The sequence below is a fragment of the Lytechinus pictus genome, chromosome 10 (genome assembly GCF_037042905.1).
Source record: "Lytechinus pictus isolate F3 Inbred chromosome 10, Lp3.0, whole genome shotgun sequence".
Lineage (NCBI taxonomy): Eukaryota > Metazoa > Echinodermata > Echinoidea > Temnopleuroida > Toxopneustidae > Lytechinus > Lytechinus pictus.
In genome coordinates, this window is record NC_087254.1 from 6,888,941 (window position 1) to 6,909,226 (window position 20,286).

At 36.1% G+C, this 20,286-nt stretch overlaps 1 protein-coding gene across 1 annotated transcript; it reads right to left on the reverse strand.

Moving 5' to 3' along the window:
• Positions 1 to 1,742: 1,742 nt before the first annotated feature.
• LOC129269666 (hyalin-like) lies at positions 1,743 to 19,890 on the reverse strand. Its single transcript, XM_064106115.1, has 9 exons — positions 19,668 to 19,890; positions 16,840 to 16,941; positions 15,322 to 15,363; positions 13,586 to 13,843; positions 8,166 to 8,444; positions 6,905 to 7,174; positions 4,772 to 5,059; positions 2,984 to 3,265; positions 1,743 to 2,239 (listed from the first exon to the last, which is right to left on the reverse strand). The coding sequence occupies exons 1-9, from the start codon at positions 19,867 to 19,869 to the stop codon at positions 2,115 to 2,117; spliced, it is 1,848 nt and encodes a 615-aa protein (XP_063962185.1). The 5' UTR covers positions 19,870 to 19,890; the 3' UTR covers positions 1,743 to 2,114.
• Positions 19,891 to 20,286: the final 396 nt, after the last annotated feature.

Consider the following 20,286-nt stretch of genomic DNA (forward strand, 5'->3'; position numbering starts at 1 on the left):
TAAATCGTACTTCTAGTAGGCCTACTTCTACCAAAAATGATAATAATGATAATAGCAATAACAATAATAGTAATAATATTAACAATAATGATGATAATAATAATAGTAATTATAGTAATAATGATTATGATGATAACAATAATAATAGTAATAACAGTAACGATAATAATAAAAAATAATAGTTAATTATAGTAATAATGATGATGATAATAATAATAATAATGATAATAATGATGAAGATACCACTACTACTACTACTACTACTACTACTACTACTACTACTACTACTAATACTACTAATATACTACTTCTGCTGCTACTACTACTACTACTAATACCTTTTAATAAAACACACTACAAAATACACTCTTCACATTATATTTGTAATTCCATCAACAGCAAATCATAAAAAACATGGTTTCATCACTATCTAAAACAATACCCACAATCTCACAGCATAACTGACGATTATGAATATGAATAAGATCAGTTCAAGTACTTATTAAAACACACACACCGCTGTCTTTGAGAAAAAAAAGTGAAATTTTGGAGGATACATATATATATATTCACTATATTTTATATAACATCGACCAGGAGTATATATACACAACAATGGTAAACAAGAACGATGTGACTTCTTTCTAGACAACTTTCTTGATTTTCATGAAAAAAAATCTTTACATAATTTAAAAGAAATTTAGTGAATACATATAATGATATCATGCATGTACATATACATCAAAATTATATTAATAATAAAATTTAAAGGGATTATCTTAATCCTATTAAAACCCCGGAAAGTATCTAAACATGAGAATGGTCTCTTCCTCCTTCTCCTCCGTTTCTTCCTAGATTTCGAATTCATTCCTATAAATTATGCCAACTTTCTCCAAGTTATATCAATCACTTGTCTGATTTCTATTAAAACCTAAACATGTGCACACACACACATGCACCATCACCAAAGCCATCACCGCACGCGCGCACACACGATCTTTCTGCGAGATATACTGTACCTAGAACTTAGGGAAAGAAATGAAGCGGGAAGAGGATAACGATCAATGGACTGCAATCAACTGCAAATTTCTGTTGCGTGTTTTTATTACACAACCTACAGATTGATTTTGATTGAGTTTACTCTCCTTGTGGCAAGAAGTAGATCAACAAGCAATAATTGCAAGAGATTATGGTCCAATTGATAGCCCCAAATAGATTGCAATTGATCGCAAATTTCTTGCAACGCCTCATTAGACAGAGCATTGATGAAGATTATCCGAATCATGAATTTTCAATAAGAAAAATATTTAAAACAGAAGCGGGAAATACTATCAAAATTGAAAATAATTTTCAACTATAAATCGCTGTATATTAATTTATTATGTACATGTATTTGTTTCACATTTTTATTAAAATTAAAAATAATTTTCATCTATACATCGCTGTATATTTATTATGCATTTTTATTAAAATTGAAAATAATTTTCAACTATACATCGCTGTATATTTATTTATTATGTACATGTATTTGTTTTACACCTTGATTATATATTTTTTCTCTCTCAAGGATGAACATTTCATTCAATCTAGTCTTCACTTCAGTCCTCATCCATGGCTCCCCTTCAACGCTCAGCTGCATTTGAAAATAATTTCCAATCATTTTCTTCTTGTCATTTGTATCGAGTGCGTCCACTGGGTTTACACAGTAAAAAAATATCACGCTGTTCAAACCTGTCGCTCTAACAACAAGTTGTTTAAACTTTTACATAATTGTTAAAAAATTAAAGGGTTTAAACGTTTTCAACATCTTGTTTAAATCAAATGAAACAATTTGTTTCAAACTTTAAACAATTGGTGTTAGAATGACGGGCTTAAAGCAGATACGAACCAATAGCGCCATCTCGAGTCCTCTACTACTCATACATGGCCAGTTTCCTGACCCATAATGCTAGTGTAGTCTAGTAATATAGAGCCACTTGAATGATAACATGCTAATTAACTACTCAATACATTTTGGACTATGTATTTATAACAGTCAATGAGAGACCATACATAGTTCACTCCCCCTTTAAACAACCTGCTTTTAAACGGCGTTTTTGCAGTGTATGTCTTTTCTAGAGTATTATCTGGCACATGGTGTGATACTGTTCCTGGCACCCTTGACTTGTCCACTTTTCATAAATCAAGTCAACAGCTACACAATTGATGACCCCGTCAGCCGGCTCACCAGATTTCCAATCTACAGAGGATAAAAACATTATGAATCAAATCTAGGAGTCAAGATGATAATAACCGAATCTTAATTTCTCAGTTGTCCTTCGGAAAGGATCTGAAGTCTACGGTCCTGTGACTGCTAGATAATTGATAAGTCTCAAGTCCAAGTTTAATGAAATAGATATGTGCACCCACTAGTGTACCTACGAGGGGGGGGGGCAGAGGGGGCAGTCTGCCCCCCCTGACGAGCTTGAAAGACCTTTTTTGCCCCCCCCCCCTGACGAGCTTGAAGACCTTTATCGCCCCCCTGACGAGCTTGAAGCTTTTTTTTTTTTTTTGCTTGTCAATTTTTTTGGCGGACGGTTTTGCCCCCCTGTGGAAAATCCTAGGTACGCCACTGTGCACCTTAAGTTATGTCATTTCAAAAACCTTGGCTAAAGATTTCAATGTTGACGACGCCACCGCCATCGCCGCCGCCTCCTCCCCCAACTCACATGCTCTCTCCCCGTCTGCCATGTTCTCTCTTCATTTATTCTGTCTTGCTCCCCCTCTGACCCACCCCCCGGTCATAATATGCTGGTTATAATAATATAATTTACATAACTATTCTGTTGTAATAATTGCCTATTGTGTGTTTATATCTCTGTATATATATATCTGAATATATCACATATATTATAGTAAACTAAACGTAATTTAGCATTCGGGCGGCTATTTTTAGTATATTTTCAAAACATCTCTATGTTTCAAATAAACATTTCAAACTTACTCGTTGTTGTATGACTGGTCCCCGTACCATCCACGTCACAGACAAGGGCGCCACCAGAACCAACGCCTTTGCAATTGATCCACACCTCTCTATTCAGTGAGAACAGACCCTCTATGACTTCAAAAACTGGTTTGTTATCGTTAAAAAGCAGAGACGGGTCCTTTTTTCCTGATGAGGTGTGGACGAGATTGAGGTTAGTGCAGAAATTGTCGGCTTCTTGCCACGAGCGGTCGGCGGCATCAAGATAGTAGCACTTGGTGGCCGTGCATTTCCATTCCAGATCTTCAGACGATAAAGAAACGCGATATTAACACTAGTGATAATAACGATGAAGATGATGTTGATGATGATGAAAATAATAACAATACCAATAAAGATAATACTACTACTACTGATAATAATAATAACAATAATAATATTATAAAAATGATAATAATAACATAACGATAATAATAATTATATCAATATTAATGATGGTAATAAAAGCAATGATAGTAGTAGTAGAAGTGTAGTAGTAATAGTAGTAGTAGTAGTAGTAATAGCAATAGTAATAGTAGTAGTAATAGTAATAGTAGTAGTAGTACTACTACTACTAGTAGTAGTATATAGTAATAATAATAATAACAATAATAGCTTTGGTAATTATTTCATTTTACTTTCGTTTATTTCCTTTTTCAACAATTACATTTTGTTTTGTACATTTTGACATACAAATAACAAAACATATTTCAAGTATCCCTGTACAAAAATTATATTCAAGATTATTACATATCAAGTTGGAAATGGAGGAGGCTGCTAAAAAGCCTTATTATGACGATAATAATGACAAAAATAACAATAACAATAATACGAGGAGTGATGCTTTATTTGGTTTAGTCAGTGCACTTTAGTTGTAAACTGCTCGACCACCGGGCCCAGTATAATGCATCATGTTGTTAATACCCCTTCCCCTAAAAAAATGCCGAGTGCCTCAAAAGGAAGACATCCCATTGCATTAAAAGAATCCTACCTACAACCTTCCTCCGTCCTTCAAGACATGGACCCTCTACCAACGAGCCAACATGACTGGTATATTCTTATTTTTCATAATTTTTGAAAGAATTTATGAAATCATTCTACAAATTATCGCATACGATCACTGGCGGATCAATGGGGAGCACAGCCGGCCCGTGCCCACCCCCCTTTAAGAAGCAAAATTAAAATTTGTAATGTAAAATGCCATTAAAACAGAAGTGTGCCCCCTCTTTTGAAAGTGAAGACCCTTTTTTTTTGCTTGTCAAATTTTTTCGGTACGAAATATCTTTGTTTTTTTTATTAAAAACCTTCTTATTTTGCTTGTCGAATCCCCCCCCCCCCTTCGGAAAATCCTGGATCTGCCCCTGCGTACGATGGTATTTTCTCATCTGCCTGATGAAAAGTAAGTGAGAAATCCAGATAGGCAAACCTTCCGCTAAAAACAAAATCAGAGGCCGGGTTCATTTTCGTGAGATTTTAAGTCAGGGGCGCCGCTGGGATGGTTCGATTGGGTGGGCACTTAAATGTGACGACATATTTTCTCAGTTGAATAACATGGCTTTTGAAGAATACACGATTCAGATCTGTCATATTTAGACTCTTCTTTCCTTTTTCTTCCCTTTACCATCCTTTTATTTTCTATCATGTTTCCCTCACTATACTTGAAGAAAAAAAACATGAGGGGGGTGTCACCTCTGCCCCGTGTGGCGCCGCCCCTACGATAAATAAACCTTGAAATAGCGCCAAGCCTGCACTCTGGACAATTTGACTTACCTTCCCGTCGAGTAGTGAGGGTGAAAGAGCAATCAGAGTTAACCATCCCGCTGTTATCAGTCACGGTGTATGTCACGGTGAGGGGTCCATCAGCGACAGCCACCGCAACTCCCGGTTGATGGCTCGGCTGCGTCGACTGAATCCCAGAATCATCGGAAGCTGTCGGTGGTGTCCACGAGAAGGTATTGGATGTCATACTTGCATCATTGACAGGAATCGTAAATGTCTGGTCGCCGGGACAGTCATGGACTGTCGGTTTGACGTCATCCGGAACCGGTCCAACTCCAACTATTTCGGGCACAACAACATTGGGGTCTTCAAAGTTCAAGTATCGATCAGAAATTTCAAATGATAAGCTCTTAAAGAAAGATAAGTATATATAAAAAGAATTGCAAAATGGAATGAAGATACGATAAGTTTTGTTTAATAATTGTAATAAAATGAAAAGTAATTTTGTACGAGGTTCTCTGAGGGCATTCATTTTAGAGCCTATTTCCTCTGTTCAGAAAGTAGTAATGGACATGGCAATTTGTACTTGTTGACCAATCAATTAATATAATATGAATACAGTGGTGCTCACAATTAGTGAAACCCACCAGAAAACGCACATATTCAAAGTGTCCAAGTTCTGCCATGTTTTTGATATTTTATTGTGAAATCAGGTGATAAAATATCACATTCATAAAGTTTGTTTCTCTGGGCTTGCAGAATATTGTAGTGTTGTTGTCTACATTCAACACTCAACATGAAGGAATGCAGTTAGTGGTGTGCTTCGGTACATTTTGAGTACAATCGTGTGTACATATAAATTTGTAAATAGCAATTGCTAAAAAGGCCCAACTTTATAGAAGCTCATGTATTATACAGAGCTTAAAAAAGTATATATTTATATATATATAAATAAATATATATATATATATATATATATATATAATGATGGTAATATATAATTATGTCTCAAACTACAACTTGTATCACCAGTTACTTGAATACTATGTAAACGGATCAATATAGTTATGTACCCAAATACAAGATACAATATTGAAACGAGTTATCATTTTACTTGAAACATTATCCCCTTTTTTTCACAGTACTACCTACACAAGACTCACTACTCCTCCTGATGAACAGAATCCCAAGTTAATTTCAATGCCGGTAAATACCTTGTCCTTTCACACACTTAAGTTTCCCAATCGTTTCTATTGTATTCCACCATCTCGTTCAGGTCATTACCCCCTCTGTTGTTATTTTTTGTTATCTTACTATAATCCTTCTGTTCTGTACTCAACCCCCTCTGTTGTTAATTTCTGTTATTTTTGTTATCTTAGTGTAACCCTTCTGTTCTGTACCCTTTGTTACACATTTACTTTGTTATTTCGACCTTATTTGTATGGTTTGTTCTGTTTGTTTCAATGCATTATAGGCCTGATGAAGGCCCCATTGGCCGAAAGCTTGTAATAAAGAGATACATGGAAGCTACGTCTTGCGTTGATGCTGAATTATTTACAAGTATATATATATATATATATATATATACATATGTATACTGTATATATTGTGAAAGAAATGAATGAAGAGAACAATATAGGCGTAGCTTAAATCAAGGTTCCCCAGAGCTATAAGAGAGAGAGGGAGGGGGAGAGAGAGTGAAAGACTAAGGGTGTGCACAATGAGTCTATATCTACTTTAGATGGCGAATTGATATAAATATATATACTCTTATCTCGTTTTCACCTTTAAATATCGTGGTCTAAAATTGAAATAAATGCAGTTAATGATGTAAGACATTAATATTTAATCCTACTTTAGACCACAAATAAAACACGAGTGAGTTTGACTTTCTTGAGAAACACCCCTCCCCCCGACAGAACTGTAATCCTTGATGAGACAAAGGCCAAATAAGATTATGAAGGCAGTAAATTGCAAAAATACGTTTTTCTGTCTTCTATTCCTGGGCCCCATAACACGAAGGTTTGTAATCAATCGCTAAATACCAATGACCAATCAAGATCACCGTTGCATGCGCACTCTGTTTAAAATACTGACTGGGAACCAATCAGAGCGGTACTTCATATTTGTAGTTTATCGCAAACCTTTGTGTGACGGAGCCCAGGTCAAACCGTCAAAACGTACCTCCTCCTCCTAATGGCGGTTGAAGGGTTAGGGTAAAAGAACAGCCTGTGTTGATCAGTCCACTATTATCAGTCACATTGTAGGTGACGGTGATGGTATCACCAACAGAAAGCGTCTGTGGACGATCCGAACTAGGAACAATAGATTGAATCCCGGCATCATCGGTAGCAGTTGGAGGATTCCAGGTGAACGATTGCGTAGACGAACTAGTAGCAGCAGTGATTGTCTGATCTGGAGGACAACCGTTTACCACTGGTGGGGTCGTGTCAGCTGAAAAAAACAAACAGTATGAGATATCTGATTGTTAAACAACAGACATTCGAACTCATGGAAGTTCACCCTGACACAAACTTGGCTTTGGTGAAAGAAGGAAAAGTAGAAAAAATTATTAGTAAAGGTTTGATAAAAAAAATCTTTAAAAAAAGAGTTATGAAATTTCGAATTCTTTTATTTGTAGCGTCATACGCGAGCATTTGCTCCTCATAATTATTATGTCGTGTAATGTACATTCATACATTTTTAATTCTTAATGTTTCATGAAAAAAAGAAAAGTCCAATAGAATGGTATATGGAAAAAACGGTGAACGCACAAATAAAATTTTCTTTCGCCTTTCTTTTGACAAACTACATTTAATGGAATTTATATCAAATGACGAATAGTAAAGCTGCTTGTTTGCGACGTCACGAAAATCAAAACTGTACCCAGTGTGGCAACTTTAGCTTTTGTGAACTGTTCTCCCAGCGGGCCATGCATAAAGTAGTATGTTATTATGACCATTCTCCAATCTAATATGTCGCTCGCTTGATAAGAAGTCAGGAGGTCCACTTTTATTTGCATGACTCGACCTGGTATTGAACCCAAGACATTCCGTTCATGAGGCGGGCGCTCTACCAATGAGCCCACTTGCATGTCTATACTTTGACGGATTTTCGCCAAAACTTCACTAATGCATTTCGATTGCTGTTCTGCTTTTATTAAAAGAAAAAAAACAACATTTTGGGTCGGGGTGAGCTTCCCCTTAGAGGCGCAATGGCTCACAATCCGATAATCTGGGCCTGTTTGACAGTCTTTAAAGTCATTTATATCCATTACATGGTCGTTTGGAGAGGACATTAAGCCATTGATCCTTTGGTTTATTACTAACATTAATGAACCATTACCAACCAGGTTTAGATAACCACCAACACCATTCCATCACCATCATGCTTTTTAATTTCTACGTCAAAACTCTTTGCGATCCATCGATCATGATTAACATACCTTCTTGCTGAAGAGAGAGCGTGAAAGAACAGCCTGTGTTGATCAGTCCACTGTTATCAGTTACAGTGTAGGTGACGGTGACGGTATCATCGAGAGAAAGGGTCAGCGGACGATTCTTATCGGCAATAATAGATTGAATCCCTGCATCATCAGTCGCAGTTGGTGGTTCCCAGTTGAATGATTGCGTAGGAGGCTCACTATCAGCAGCAATCTGCATGACAGGCAAAGTGATTGTTTGATCTTGAGGACATCCTACTACTTCTGGCGGAACAGTATCATCTGCAGGAGAAACATTAGAATATGATTTCCGAAGAATTGACATTCTGTCTCACGTTAATTCAGGCGCAAAAGCTCAAATGTTATCTCCCTTGTTGTCTGGTTCTTCGAACGGTTGAACTTGTGACCGGGACCTGTGGTTGCTTGCAGTCAAACACTCATGCTTTATTATCAGTCAGGTTGGTCCTCTTCTTACTCAACCCGTTTCTAACGATAAACCCTTTTACATAATGAACCCCCTTCCCTTCTATAGGTACGCAAGTGTTTAGAATAACAATGATTTAGTACCTACTTTTTTAGTATTTAAACAATGATGAGTACGATTATTCATTAAGTGTTTACATTGTAAAATGCAAAGACAACAGAACTGTATAAGTTATCTTGAATTATGTTGATTGCTGAATAAGTATGAAAAAACGAACCACCGCCATGGACGGAGCCCAATATGCATTTTTTTCGGGGGCGTACCATAAGCCACAGTACTGAGAAGCAATTAAGAAAATGTTATCATAGGTAGTCGTTGTAGGAGGGAGTAATTGAGGATAATGAGAATGATCAATGGGGATAATGACGGTGATGATGATGATGATGATGATGATGATAATGATGACGATAATGAAGATGATGATGATGCTGGTGATGATAATGATGGTTGTAGTGGTGATGATAAACTTAATAATGAATAAATAACTACAGAAATATTAAAAGAATGAAGATAATGGAATGTCAAATCATTCAATTTCAAAGAATCTAATGATCACTTGAGAAAATTGTCTATAAAAATCAAAGTAAGAACAATGTAAATAACCAAGAATACAATTGAAAATGTGAATATTTGAGGCACTTCACTTCTAATCTTAATAACAATAACCTAGCCGATGATGTCATGATTATAGAATTACCAGCATTTACGACGGTAAGGGTGAACGAACACTCTGTATTAACCTATCCATTATTGTCAGTGACAGTGTAGGTAACAGCATGGGCGGAAATCTGTCCCGAAAGGTAGGGGGACCACAGGGGCAGATCCAGCCTTTGCCAATAGGGGGGGGGGGGGCAATTTTTTTCAGCCATATGTTAAACCCCGATCGGCCGCTCGAAGATGATTTATGTTTGTTTAATTGAAGGGGTAGTCCCCATGGTCAGTTCTTAGCTTTATTCTTATGAATCAACATAAAATATATAATATCATAATCCTTATTTATATAATGCGAGCGCGAGTAAATTTTTTTGTGTGTGGAAATTTTATGTATTTTTTCCTAAAATTTGAACATTCTGGGCAATGTTTGTTATTCTGAAAAAGATGTGTATGCAACTAAATAATTACTAAGAACGCAAAGTGTGAGCAGAAATTAACTGATAGAAAAGGTACCTGTTAAAGACTGCTTGCAGTTAGCCATGAAGATGTTACATATTTCAACAATCAAATAATGCGAGCGCGAAGCGCGAGCTGAAATTTTTTTGAATTTTTTACCTAAAGAATGGAAATTCTAAGCACTTTTTGTTACTTAAACATAATATGAGTATAACTAAACAATGCGAACGCGAAGCGTGAGCGGACAATTTTGAGATTTAGACCTAAGAACGAGACACTCTATTCATGTTTTGTAAATCATGAAAAGGATGAGTAATTGGGGGTCTTCCTCACGTTAATAATGCGAGTGAAAAGTGCAGCCAGAAAATGTTTACATACGTTTGATTTGAACTGATCAAACAGGTTACATATTTCAACAATCAGATAATGCTAGCGCGAATCGCGAGTTGAACAATTTTGACATTTCTACAAAAAGAATCGAACATTTTAATCATTATTTGTAATCGTGAACAGGGTAGTTATATAACTAAACAATTGATGCAAGCGAAGCGCAAGCAGAAAAATTCGAGATTTAGACCTAAAAAACGGGACACTCTATTCATGTTTTGTAAATCATAAAAAGGATGAGTAATAGGGAATCTTTCTACATATATAATGCGAGCACAAAGCGCGAGCAGAAAATTTTTGATATTACGATCTGAAACTGGATAATGATTTAAATAGAGAACAAGTTGAATATCTGAATAAAAATGCGCGCGTGTTTCAGATTTAGACCTTGAATCTAGGCATTCTACACATCATTTATCGTGAAAATCAAAGCGAGCGCGTAGCGCGAGCTTAAACTATTTTATATTGCGATCTGAAAAAAGAGTCAGCTCTATATTTCAAGCACTTATTAGGAAAATTGTGAGGTGGAAATGTATCGCACTTAATAAAGAGCTGATATTTTTCATTATTATTACTTTGAGTTTTGACATAGGACCGGCACATCCTTAGGACATGTCATATGAAAATGATGACTATCTTCCTATTCCTCTTGCTAAGCGCGAAATGAAACAAAAGGGACAATTTAATCATTAAATTGATATCTTATTCATTAATGCCTAATAAGGGCGAGAAATCTGATGATATTATGGCCTGAAAACTGGACATTTCAAGCACTTTTGTAATTATGAATAGAATGCATCAATTGAAATATTTTCTAACCATTAATGCGAGCGCAAATCGCGAGCCAAAATCTTTGATAAACTGTTATGAAAATCAATATTGAGACAAATATAACTCGCCAATCAAAATGCGAGCGAGTAGCGCTATCTGCTACGTTTTGACAATCAGACTTGAAAAGGGATATTTTTTCAAACTAATTGGAATACACGAAAATAATAGGTACTTAATAAATCGAAATTTGCGAGCGTTCAGCGCGAGCAGAAAATGTCAATATTTAGACCATAAAGCTGTCATTTGTACAGAGCACTTAAAAAAAAATCAGTTTGTAAATCACACAAATTAATGAAAGTTCGATTTCCGAGGTGAAATGTGTAATGCATATTGACTTCCAAACTTGATATTTAAGCTCCATATTGAACAATCACCTAACAGGCAATGCGAGCGCGAAGCGCGAGCGAAAATTTTATATAGGGACATGAAATATTCTTTTTATTTTCCAAGTCTTCCCCTCATCTTATTTTATTCACTCTGGAAAATTTGACAAGCCAAAAAAAAGAAGAAAAAAAAAAGGTTTTCACCCAAAATATAAGGTCATTTAGTCCAAAATACATGTTCATTTCGAATGTGAATGATGTATTTTTCTCCATCATAAAAGACCAAAAATAGTAGGGGGGACATTTGATATTGTGTCCCCCCCTACTATTTTTGGTAGGGGGGACACGTCCCCCTGTCCCCCCTGGGATTTCCGCCCATGGATAACAGTAATAGGTTGGCCAACAAAGACCTCAACACCCGGTTCAGGATCAGAAACGATTGATTCAATTCCAGCATCATCCGTAGCTACTGGCGCTTGCCAGTAAAAGTTATGGGTAGGAGTACCACCGGGAACAGTGAATAAAATATTGTTGGGACAGTCGGTGTCCACAGGTTTGGTAGTATCTTCTGAAAAAGAAACGATTATGATTTTTATTACCGCTTATTTCCGCTAAATAAAATCTCAAATTTAGAATTGAATGATACGATTATATATATATTTCTCCTCTTGAAATAAAATGTTGGGTCTAATACTGTATTATTAGCTCTATCCACTCTTCTACTAAATTTATCTCCCTTTAGTATATTCACGTCTCTATTTACTATTGGGTCTTTTTACTCGCCGAGATGCGTAGCAAACTTGGAATTTGCACTAGGGGGCGTAAACGTTCCAATATTGTTCGTACAAGGTTGTAAGAAAGCTCTTTTATTGCAGCAGAGAAATTTCATGAATCTGTATTTATACAAAACAATTGTTAGCGTTTACTAAAACAGTTTAAAGCCTTTACAAAGGGTTGTAAGATAGTTTTGATATTTTTTTCTTGATTCGCCAATGTGCTAGAGACCACACTCCCATATATAAAACAGATGAACCTAGTGATATTGAAAAAAAAGAATAAGTCGTAGGCTAATATTATTACTATTATTATCCATTTCGAAACGGCTCGCAAATAGTTTTTGATGTTGTAAGCAAAATTTGTAAACGTCTGCAACACGTATAGTCGTCAGAACAGTTGGCGAATCCAAACATCAGCAAGCAAGCTTCGGTTCTACCAGTTTTAACCAATCTCTACAAATCTCCGCATATCAGCACATCTCGCTGGTAATGGGAAGAATATGAATTTGAAAACACGCAAATTCTTCTATCAATCTAATTCAATCCATGTATCTTAAAACGGGATGTAATTTGTAAGTCATACTTTTTCCATGGTAAATTGCATTTCGATCTTCAAAAAATGTAAAGATCTACCTTGTATGACCTAAAGGATGAACGAGCATCCCGCGTTAACCAAACCATTATTATCCGTCACTGTGTGGGTAACGGTCAAAGAATTGCCAACTATTACTTAAATTCCAGATTGATAGTCAGCAAAGATTGATTTACTTCCTACTGTATCTGTAGCTATCGGCGGTTCCCATGTAAAGGTATAAGCAGTAATTCAATGCAATTCAATTCATTAATAATTCATAAAATGCAAAGCATATTATATACAATAACATGTTGCACGGTAAATTAAGAAGCTACAATAGGTCAATTACAACCAAATTACAGACGACAGACGGAAACAACAAAAATAATATCTACAGGAACTGTCATCACAAGATCTGTTGGAAACATCTCGACCTCTGGGGCCCATTGCATAAAACTTTTTACCTGAGAAAACTCAGGTTGTTTTTACCAGAGTTTTTGCCCTGTGTTAAAGTCAATGGCAGAAATCAGACTAACCTTAGTTTTCAGGTTTTACCAGAGTTTTCTCTGGTAAAAAGTTTTATGCAACAGGCCCCAGGAAGGACAATGTCATCTGAAAATGCAAAACATCAGTTTTCACTTTCAACACGTATTACTATAAAATGATCTCGGGAAAGGATTTTCCTCTTCAAAAAGAATAGAAATGTGTTTAACCATAGTTTCTGCAATCTGGGTTTGACCGACGAACCACGCAATGGACATTTCTGAAGGTCTGGCTACAGCCGGATAGAGGACGGGATTTACAAAACATGCAAAATGTTTAATCAATAAAATTCTTCTTTACAACCTGGATCTAAGGAAACTCCTCTAATTTTCATTGTCTACTTGCGAATTCGTTTTCCTATTTTACCATCCTGCATGGCAAAATATAAATCGTACCTTCTTGTATAACAGTGAGGTTGAAAGAACACTCTGTGTTAGTCAGCCCGTTATTGTCGGTCACGGTGTATGTTACAGTGACAGGTTCTCCTACAGAAACATTCACTCCGGGATCATTGTCAGCGATGACCGACAGAATCCCAGATTCATCGGTGGCTGATGGCGGTGTCCAGGTAAACGTATGGTTTGTAATTCCAACAGGAACAGTGACTGTCTGATTCGTTGGGCAACCTGTGACTTCTGGTGGTGTTGTATCCACTAGTAAACAAATAATTTATTTTTCTTAGTGTTAGGCTTTAACAAAATAGTAATAACGATCCTTCAGGTTTTTTTTTTGCCAATTGGGACTCCGTTATACGGATTGCCAGGTGTTCCCTAAGATGAAGGCTCTCTCAAATGCAATTGAATATTTTTATGATTAATTTCGAATGTTTGAAAACCGTAGCAATAGAAAAATATAATCGGAATGTACTCGGGGTACATTGAGATGTTCTTCGAATGCAATATGATATAAGTTCTTGAACCCTTCGAGAAGGAGCCAAATGAATTGGAATGATCTTAGGCTGCACATTCATATGTTTCATAAAGAACTTTGAATATAGAAGAATATCCAAAGATTCGAATTCAAATCGCATTCCGATTCATTTAGTCTCTGGCAAGACCAACTGACCTTCAAGTGTCATGCATTTTCTTGAATTTTGAATTGCTTGCGATGTCTGCTTTTTCATTTTAATTGCTTTTTAAATCACTTGTTGAATGATAACCTCTTAGTCAACTTCATTTCTTATTATTATATCACAAGCGTATGTAAACGGATCGGATATACACATTTTTTATTGTACGAATGACAAAATCTCTCTTAAGTTTTGGTAAATTTCACAAAAGTATATGTCTGCATCACTATGCTAGTTCTCTACTACCATGGCTACAAGAATCTGAATTTTTGTGTCATCAACATTTTCGTCCGACAAGCTGTTAGATCTGACAACTTTCCTTGCTTTTATAGGCTGAAAAGATCTGTTACCAGGGCAACTGTCTGATAAATCAGGACTTGTTGGATAAAACGTCCGACAATATTATTCCTTTCAATTCTTGGTCTGACAAGTTGTGAGATGTATAACTTTCCATGACTTTGATCGGCTGAGAAGCACTGTTGGTATGTTACTATGGTAACTGTCAGAAAAAAAACCGGGACTTGTCGGATAAAACGGGTCCTTTCAGAATGATGAAACGCTCTCCAGATGCTCTTAATATGTGGGTAACATTAGACAATAAATATTTAAGTGGATTCGGGGTTCTTTTTTTGCGATAATGAATGAACACTTATTCTGGTGGGAACCCTAACTAATATAAAATAACTGCATATTTCTTTCTTGTCTTTGGCCATTTCTCAACCATGAAATTGGCTGATATTTTCCGGTTGATATATTTTTTTTTATAATAGCTTTATATGCAGTTACTAGGATTTGCAAGATAGGTGACCAAGGGGTTCTTATTCAGAAGAGTCTAATTTTTATTGATGCGAGGCGGTATGTATCCTCTGACAAAAATAAAAAAGAAACAACGGAGAGAACGAAATCACTAGTCACTAATCTTCGGCGCTGGTAAGATTGGAATATGAAACTATATTTAATTATTAACTCATATTACTGGATATCTAACTGTTAAAGTTTAAGTAGGTGATATAAAAATTCATGTGAATAATAAGACTATTTTCATGACTTATATAGGCTTACCTGGTGAGGGCGTTGAATGGTCTGGATTATAATCATTCAAACCTATTGATAAATAAAAGAGACAATAAATCGATTAACAAACTTTACCAACGCATATACTTGATATTAACATTCAATAGGCCTAATAATAAAATTCATGGTTAGACAGTTTGTGAGTCATACGTTACTCTCTTCTAAATGTGAGCGCATTACGCATTAATAAATTGCGCAGTTGATCAAATTTACGACATAAAACATGGACATAACACAATTTGACATTGGTCGGGGTGTTTCTAACAAGCAAAAACGATTGCTTAATTAATCGATTTACGGACTGACTGCAATGATTGAACAATGAATATTAACTGTTAGAATATCGAATGATTGATTGATTGATTGATTGACTAACTGCGTGATTTGCTGATCGATTTACTAACATAATGAGAAATTGATTTAAAGATAAATATTGATTGACTGATTGATTTAATGATAAACTGCATGATTGTTTGGTTGAATAATTGAATAAGGTATGCTGACAGAGTGAATGATTGATTATATCAATTGAATGACACATACATATTTACTAATTGATTTAATAATGATGAATGACTTATTGACTGATTGATTCAGTGATTGAACGACTGGTTGGCGTATTTCCTTTTTATCTATTTTCTGATTATATTGGATTGAGTGCGTTAGTGCATGCTTGAATGAGTGACTAGTCAGTAATTCGTATGATTACTTTAATCCATTTAGAAATTTTGAAGGATTCACTGAAGTGTAAATTTTAATGAACAAAATTACAAAAGGTCCAAAGGCAAAGACCAATGCCTTTTCCGATAATTACATTGTATAATAGATAGTTGTACGCACACTTTCAATTAACTATTTGATAGAGCCCAATCGAATGTATTGATGGGGTCAAAGTTGTTAAGGAAACAACAATCATGCAACCTGGATACAGCCACACCAACGATACGTACAGGCTACAAACCGACTGAAGTGTGTCATCGGTCATAACTTTTTTTTTAGTAATCTTTATTATTCAGTCACTTCAAATGAAATTCATACATACATAATATAGAAAATATCGTACAAAATAATATAACAAATTAATTGCAGCTGTGAATACACAAATCAAATGACATTATTGACAATTGGAAAACAAACATAGCAGACAAATTGTATAAGGACAGAGACATAATCCAAAATCATAAAAAATAAACTGAATGAAAGAATGTATTAATATGCATTCTCCCGCCCCATGAGTCCCCCCCCCCTACATAATCAGAAACCGAAGCTGAACAAACTAACACACTAACAGGAGAAATAGATAGAAAAAGGGGAAAAAACACCATACACATAAAGGAGAGAGAGACAACCAAATAAAAGACAAACAAAAGACAGAAACAATGCAAAACACAAAAACAACAACAACAACAAACCAATAAACAGACAGGACATAGGGCAGTTTAAAGTAAAACATGCATGATATCGGTCTGGAATCGGTATCGCCGGTGGGACTGCTCCATCACTTACGTGTTGCGCATTCCGGCCCCGTGAATTCAGCGGGACAATGGCAGACATAAGCCGTTATGGTATCTTCACACCGGCCATTCTTACACGGATCGTTTAGGCAATCTACGGTAGACGAGAAGGGAGAAAGTATAAATAAATATGAAATCAGATAATACGTCAATGATAATGAAATTGATTAATCATTTCTTTATTTCAAAGAAAAGCAGTATACGAATGAAAAACAAAGTGAAACAATGAAACAGTATCGAGCAAAACCAGGTCCATGAACCTATACATGTTGAAGGCAGGTTGATATGTACATTAAACATATATAAACTACGGTACAGAAAGAATTGTGGAAATACAATCACCATGTATTGTCGACGGCCAACACCATTTAAAATAATTCAGATCTACAGATTAACTACCGTCTCTCCCTCCTCTTTCTCTCTCTCCCCCTCTCCCTCCATTCTATATTCCCTATTCCCCTCTCTTTATGATGCTCCATTTCTCATCCCCTTTGTTTACATTCACAGTCTCTCACTTTCTATCCCTTTTTAATTATCTGCCAATGCAATAAATAATTAATTACTCTCAACCAGATATTTCTCATTTATTTTGTAGTTATACCCCGTCATTATTTACTACTTTACTTTTAATCGAAGTATGGATGTTCATACATTCAGTTCAATGAGCGACCAACGGAGGGTTCAAGAACAAAGTGACTGTATTGAAAATAACCCTCAAATTACAAAGTACAGCTGCGAGGTCTTTGTCAGAATTTGGTGAACCGGAACAGCAGTTTGCATCCTAAGTTTCGGAGCTGACGAGCAATTGCAAATAAGTTGTTGTCCAGAGTCAAGAACTAAACTGCTGTTCTGAATCATCAACTTTCGACAAAGACTTCTTATGTGTTCTTTGTCATGACGGGTATTTGACGATACATTTTCCCTGTTCTTAAATAGTTCCCACGTCGCTGTGTAAAAGCTCTCTATAACAAACAGGGGACCTTACTGATAATCGAAAACTAATGCTATTAACTTAATAGCTTCTCCAGCTGCTTTATATTCATAGTCTTTTGTTCATTGGTAACCGGGGTAACCTCGGAATTGATGCATATGCAATGTAAAGGAATGTAATTCCAATGGAATAGTGAATGAGGACAATATAGGGTACGGCATGCTGAGTTGCGGATCCAGTGGCAGGCAGGGTCTACCTGTAAAGGAAAAAAATATTTTTTTTTTTAAAGATATGATAAAAGTGTTGAGAAATATGTAGAGCATATTTCTATATTCTTTATTTTTGCTTGTTCAATTAAAAAAAAAAGAAAAGAAAAGTCGGAAATGTCAAATATTTTTATTTGAATTAAGGGGGCTTGTCAGGCAGTATTAGAAGTAAAGGTGGGCCACTCTTTGGATATAATGGACAATACTAGATCCGCCGCTTTGCATGTCTGTGGTATCAGCGGGGGGGGGGGGGGGGTGACTGTGTGTGTGTGGGTGCATGTGTGGGTGTGTTTGTAGGGGGAGAGTGTGTGTTTGAAGATAGAAAGTCTCTCTCTTCATACACAAGTGAACACACGCAATCAATATCCGCATACACATCCTCACTCAACCCCGCACCACATAAACACACACACCCCCACACACTCCCCTCTGCCTCTCTCTCATTACACTCTCTTCATCTCCCTACATTACTAGGCATATCTTTTTCCTAATATTTCTTATTGTCTGAATCATTACCCCGGCATCAACTATACTGTCCATTCAAAGACCGATCATCATCATCATCATCATCATCATTCATAATACAGACACCAATAATACAGTGCGTATCAAAAAAAGTTTACACTTTGAAAAAGCCCTGGGAATTAAAAAATATACATGTGGGTAGTTTTTCCACATATAATATTGGGTTTGGGTCTAATCTTTCCAATGAAAGTAAAAGTTTTGATAGAATGTTACATTTGAGTGAGCACTGTCCATTTTTGTAAAGCTCGCAGAAACCTGTTTGCGCAGAAATGCTCGTTTTCACGCTGTGTCAAGGGGAAAGGGTGAAATCAAACTTACCCTGTGAAACATTTCTTATACATTTCCCTTGCACTTTTAGTCAATTGAAATAAAACGGATACATTCAAGCATTTGTAACAATTTTGCCACCCAAATTGAAATTTCAACACTTAGTAAGCACAACCTTGACCCTTTTTGTGCCAGCTGGATCTGAGGACATAACTGAATCTGAACAAAAGTTTATATCAGACATCTCCAGCATTTTTTTCACTAAGTTTTTATCATTTAAAGTGGGTTTACATTTCATTTTTCATTCAATGCCCTTTTCTCCACACTTTTCCCAAGCTTGACAATGATTAACAAAATGAAAATCAAGCCTAAGCCATTTCATGTAAATCACAGCTCAGTGTAAAGCAAATATCGTCACGATGGCCCCGGTGTGTGGGGGAGTGGGGTGGGGCGCAATGCACTCTTCGAAGTGTTTTGGGCAAGGAAACAAGTTAAAAAAGGTAAAAGATATCTTCAAATCAATTTTACTAGCTAAATTCCACGTGTTCTTCATGATTAAAGTCTACCTTTATTCACATAACTATTTGAAAGTTCTGCGCAAATCATTTTCACTAACTTTTCAAAAGTAAAGTTGTGCTCACTCAAGCGGAAATACATGTATATTTCGACAGTTATATCGTCATTTGCTTAAATGGATCTGTACCAATGTTAAAATGTGGAAAAATCTTCAGGATATTACAAACGTATAATTTTATAGGATTTTTTCTAAGTGTAAACTTTTTTTTGATGCGCACTGTATAGGCCTACAAAGAAGGTACATGCTATACATACCGGAAAATCTACAGATTCGCTTGCCGAGTGGAATGGCACTATTTCTTTCACCGTTGCACTTCTCCTGGGATGCAGATGGGATTAGCTTTGGTATGGTAGGCATCAATCCCATCACTGGATGCTCTTTAACACCACATACCTCAAACATTGGTAGGACGTAAGGGAGGTTGTAGCCATCCTTGCATGTGCTTGGACTGGCCATTGCATCAGCTACTGCAATATTAGCTGTAAAAAGAAATAAGAACGTACAATCAGAGTATGCTTAATGAAAGGGGTAAAGATTCATTTCTACGACCTTATCTATTACCATTCAAATCCATGTTAAAAACCTACTTTTTTGTTAAATAGCCTTTCCCTTTGCATGTGAAGCCCCTCAACTGTCTACAGTCTACTGTGAACTATACAATTACTTTAGTTTTTTGCTGGAATTCCTTCTCTCTTTCTATTTTTTCCTAAGCGCTTAGAGACATGTTTTGTGATAAGCGCTATACAAATAATGTTAATTATTATACTCATGCTATTTTTATAGTTGTACATAATCGTCTAAGTTGGTAGCCTGCTGATTACGAGTCAAGACGAGAAAGTTCTTGGGAAGCTCCATTGAATGGGCCCGTTGGCG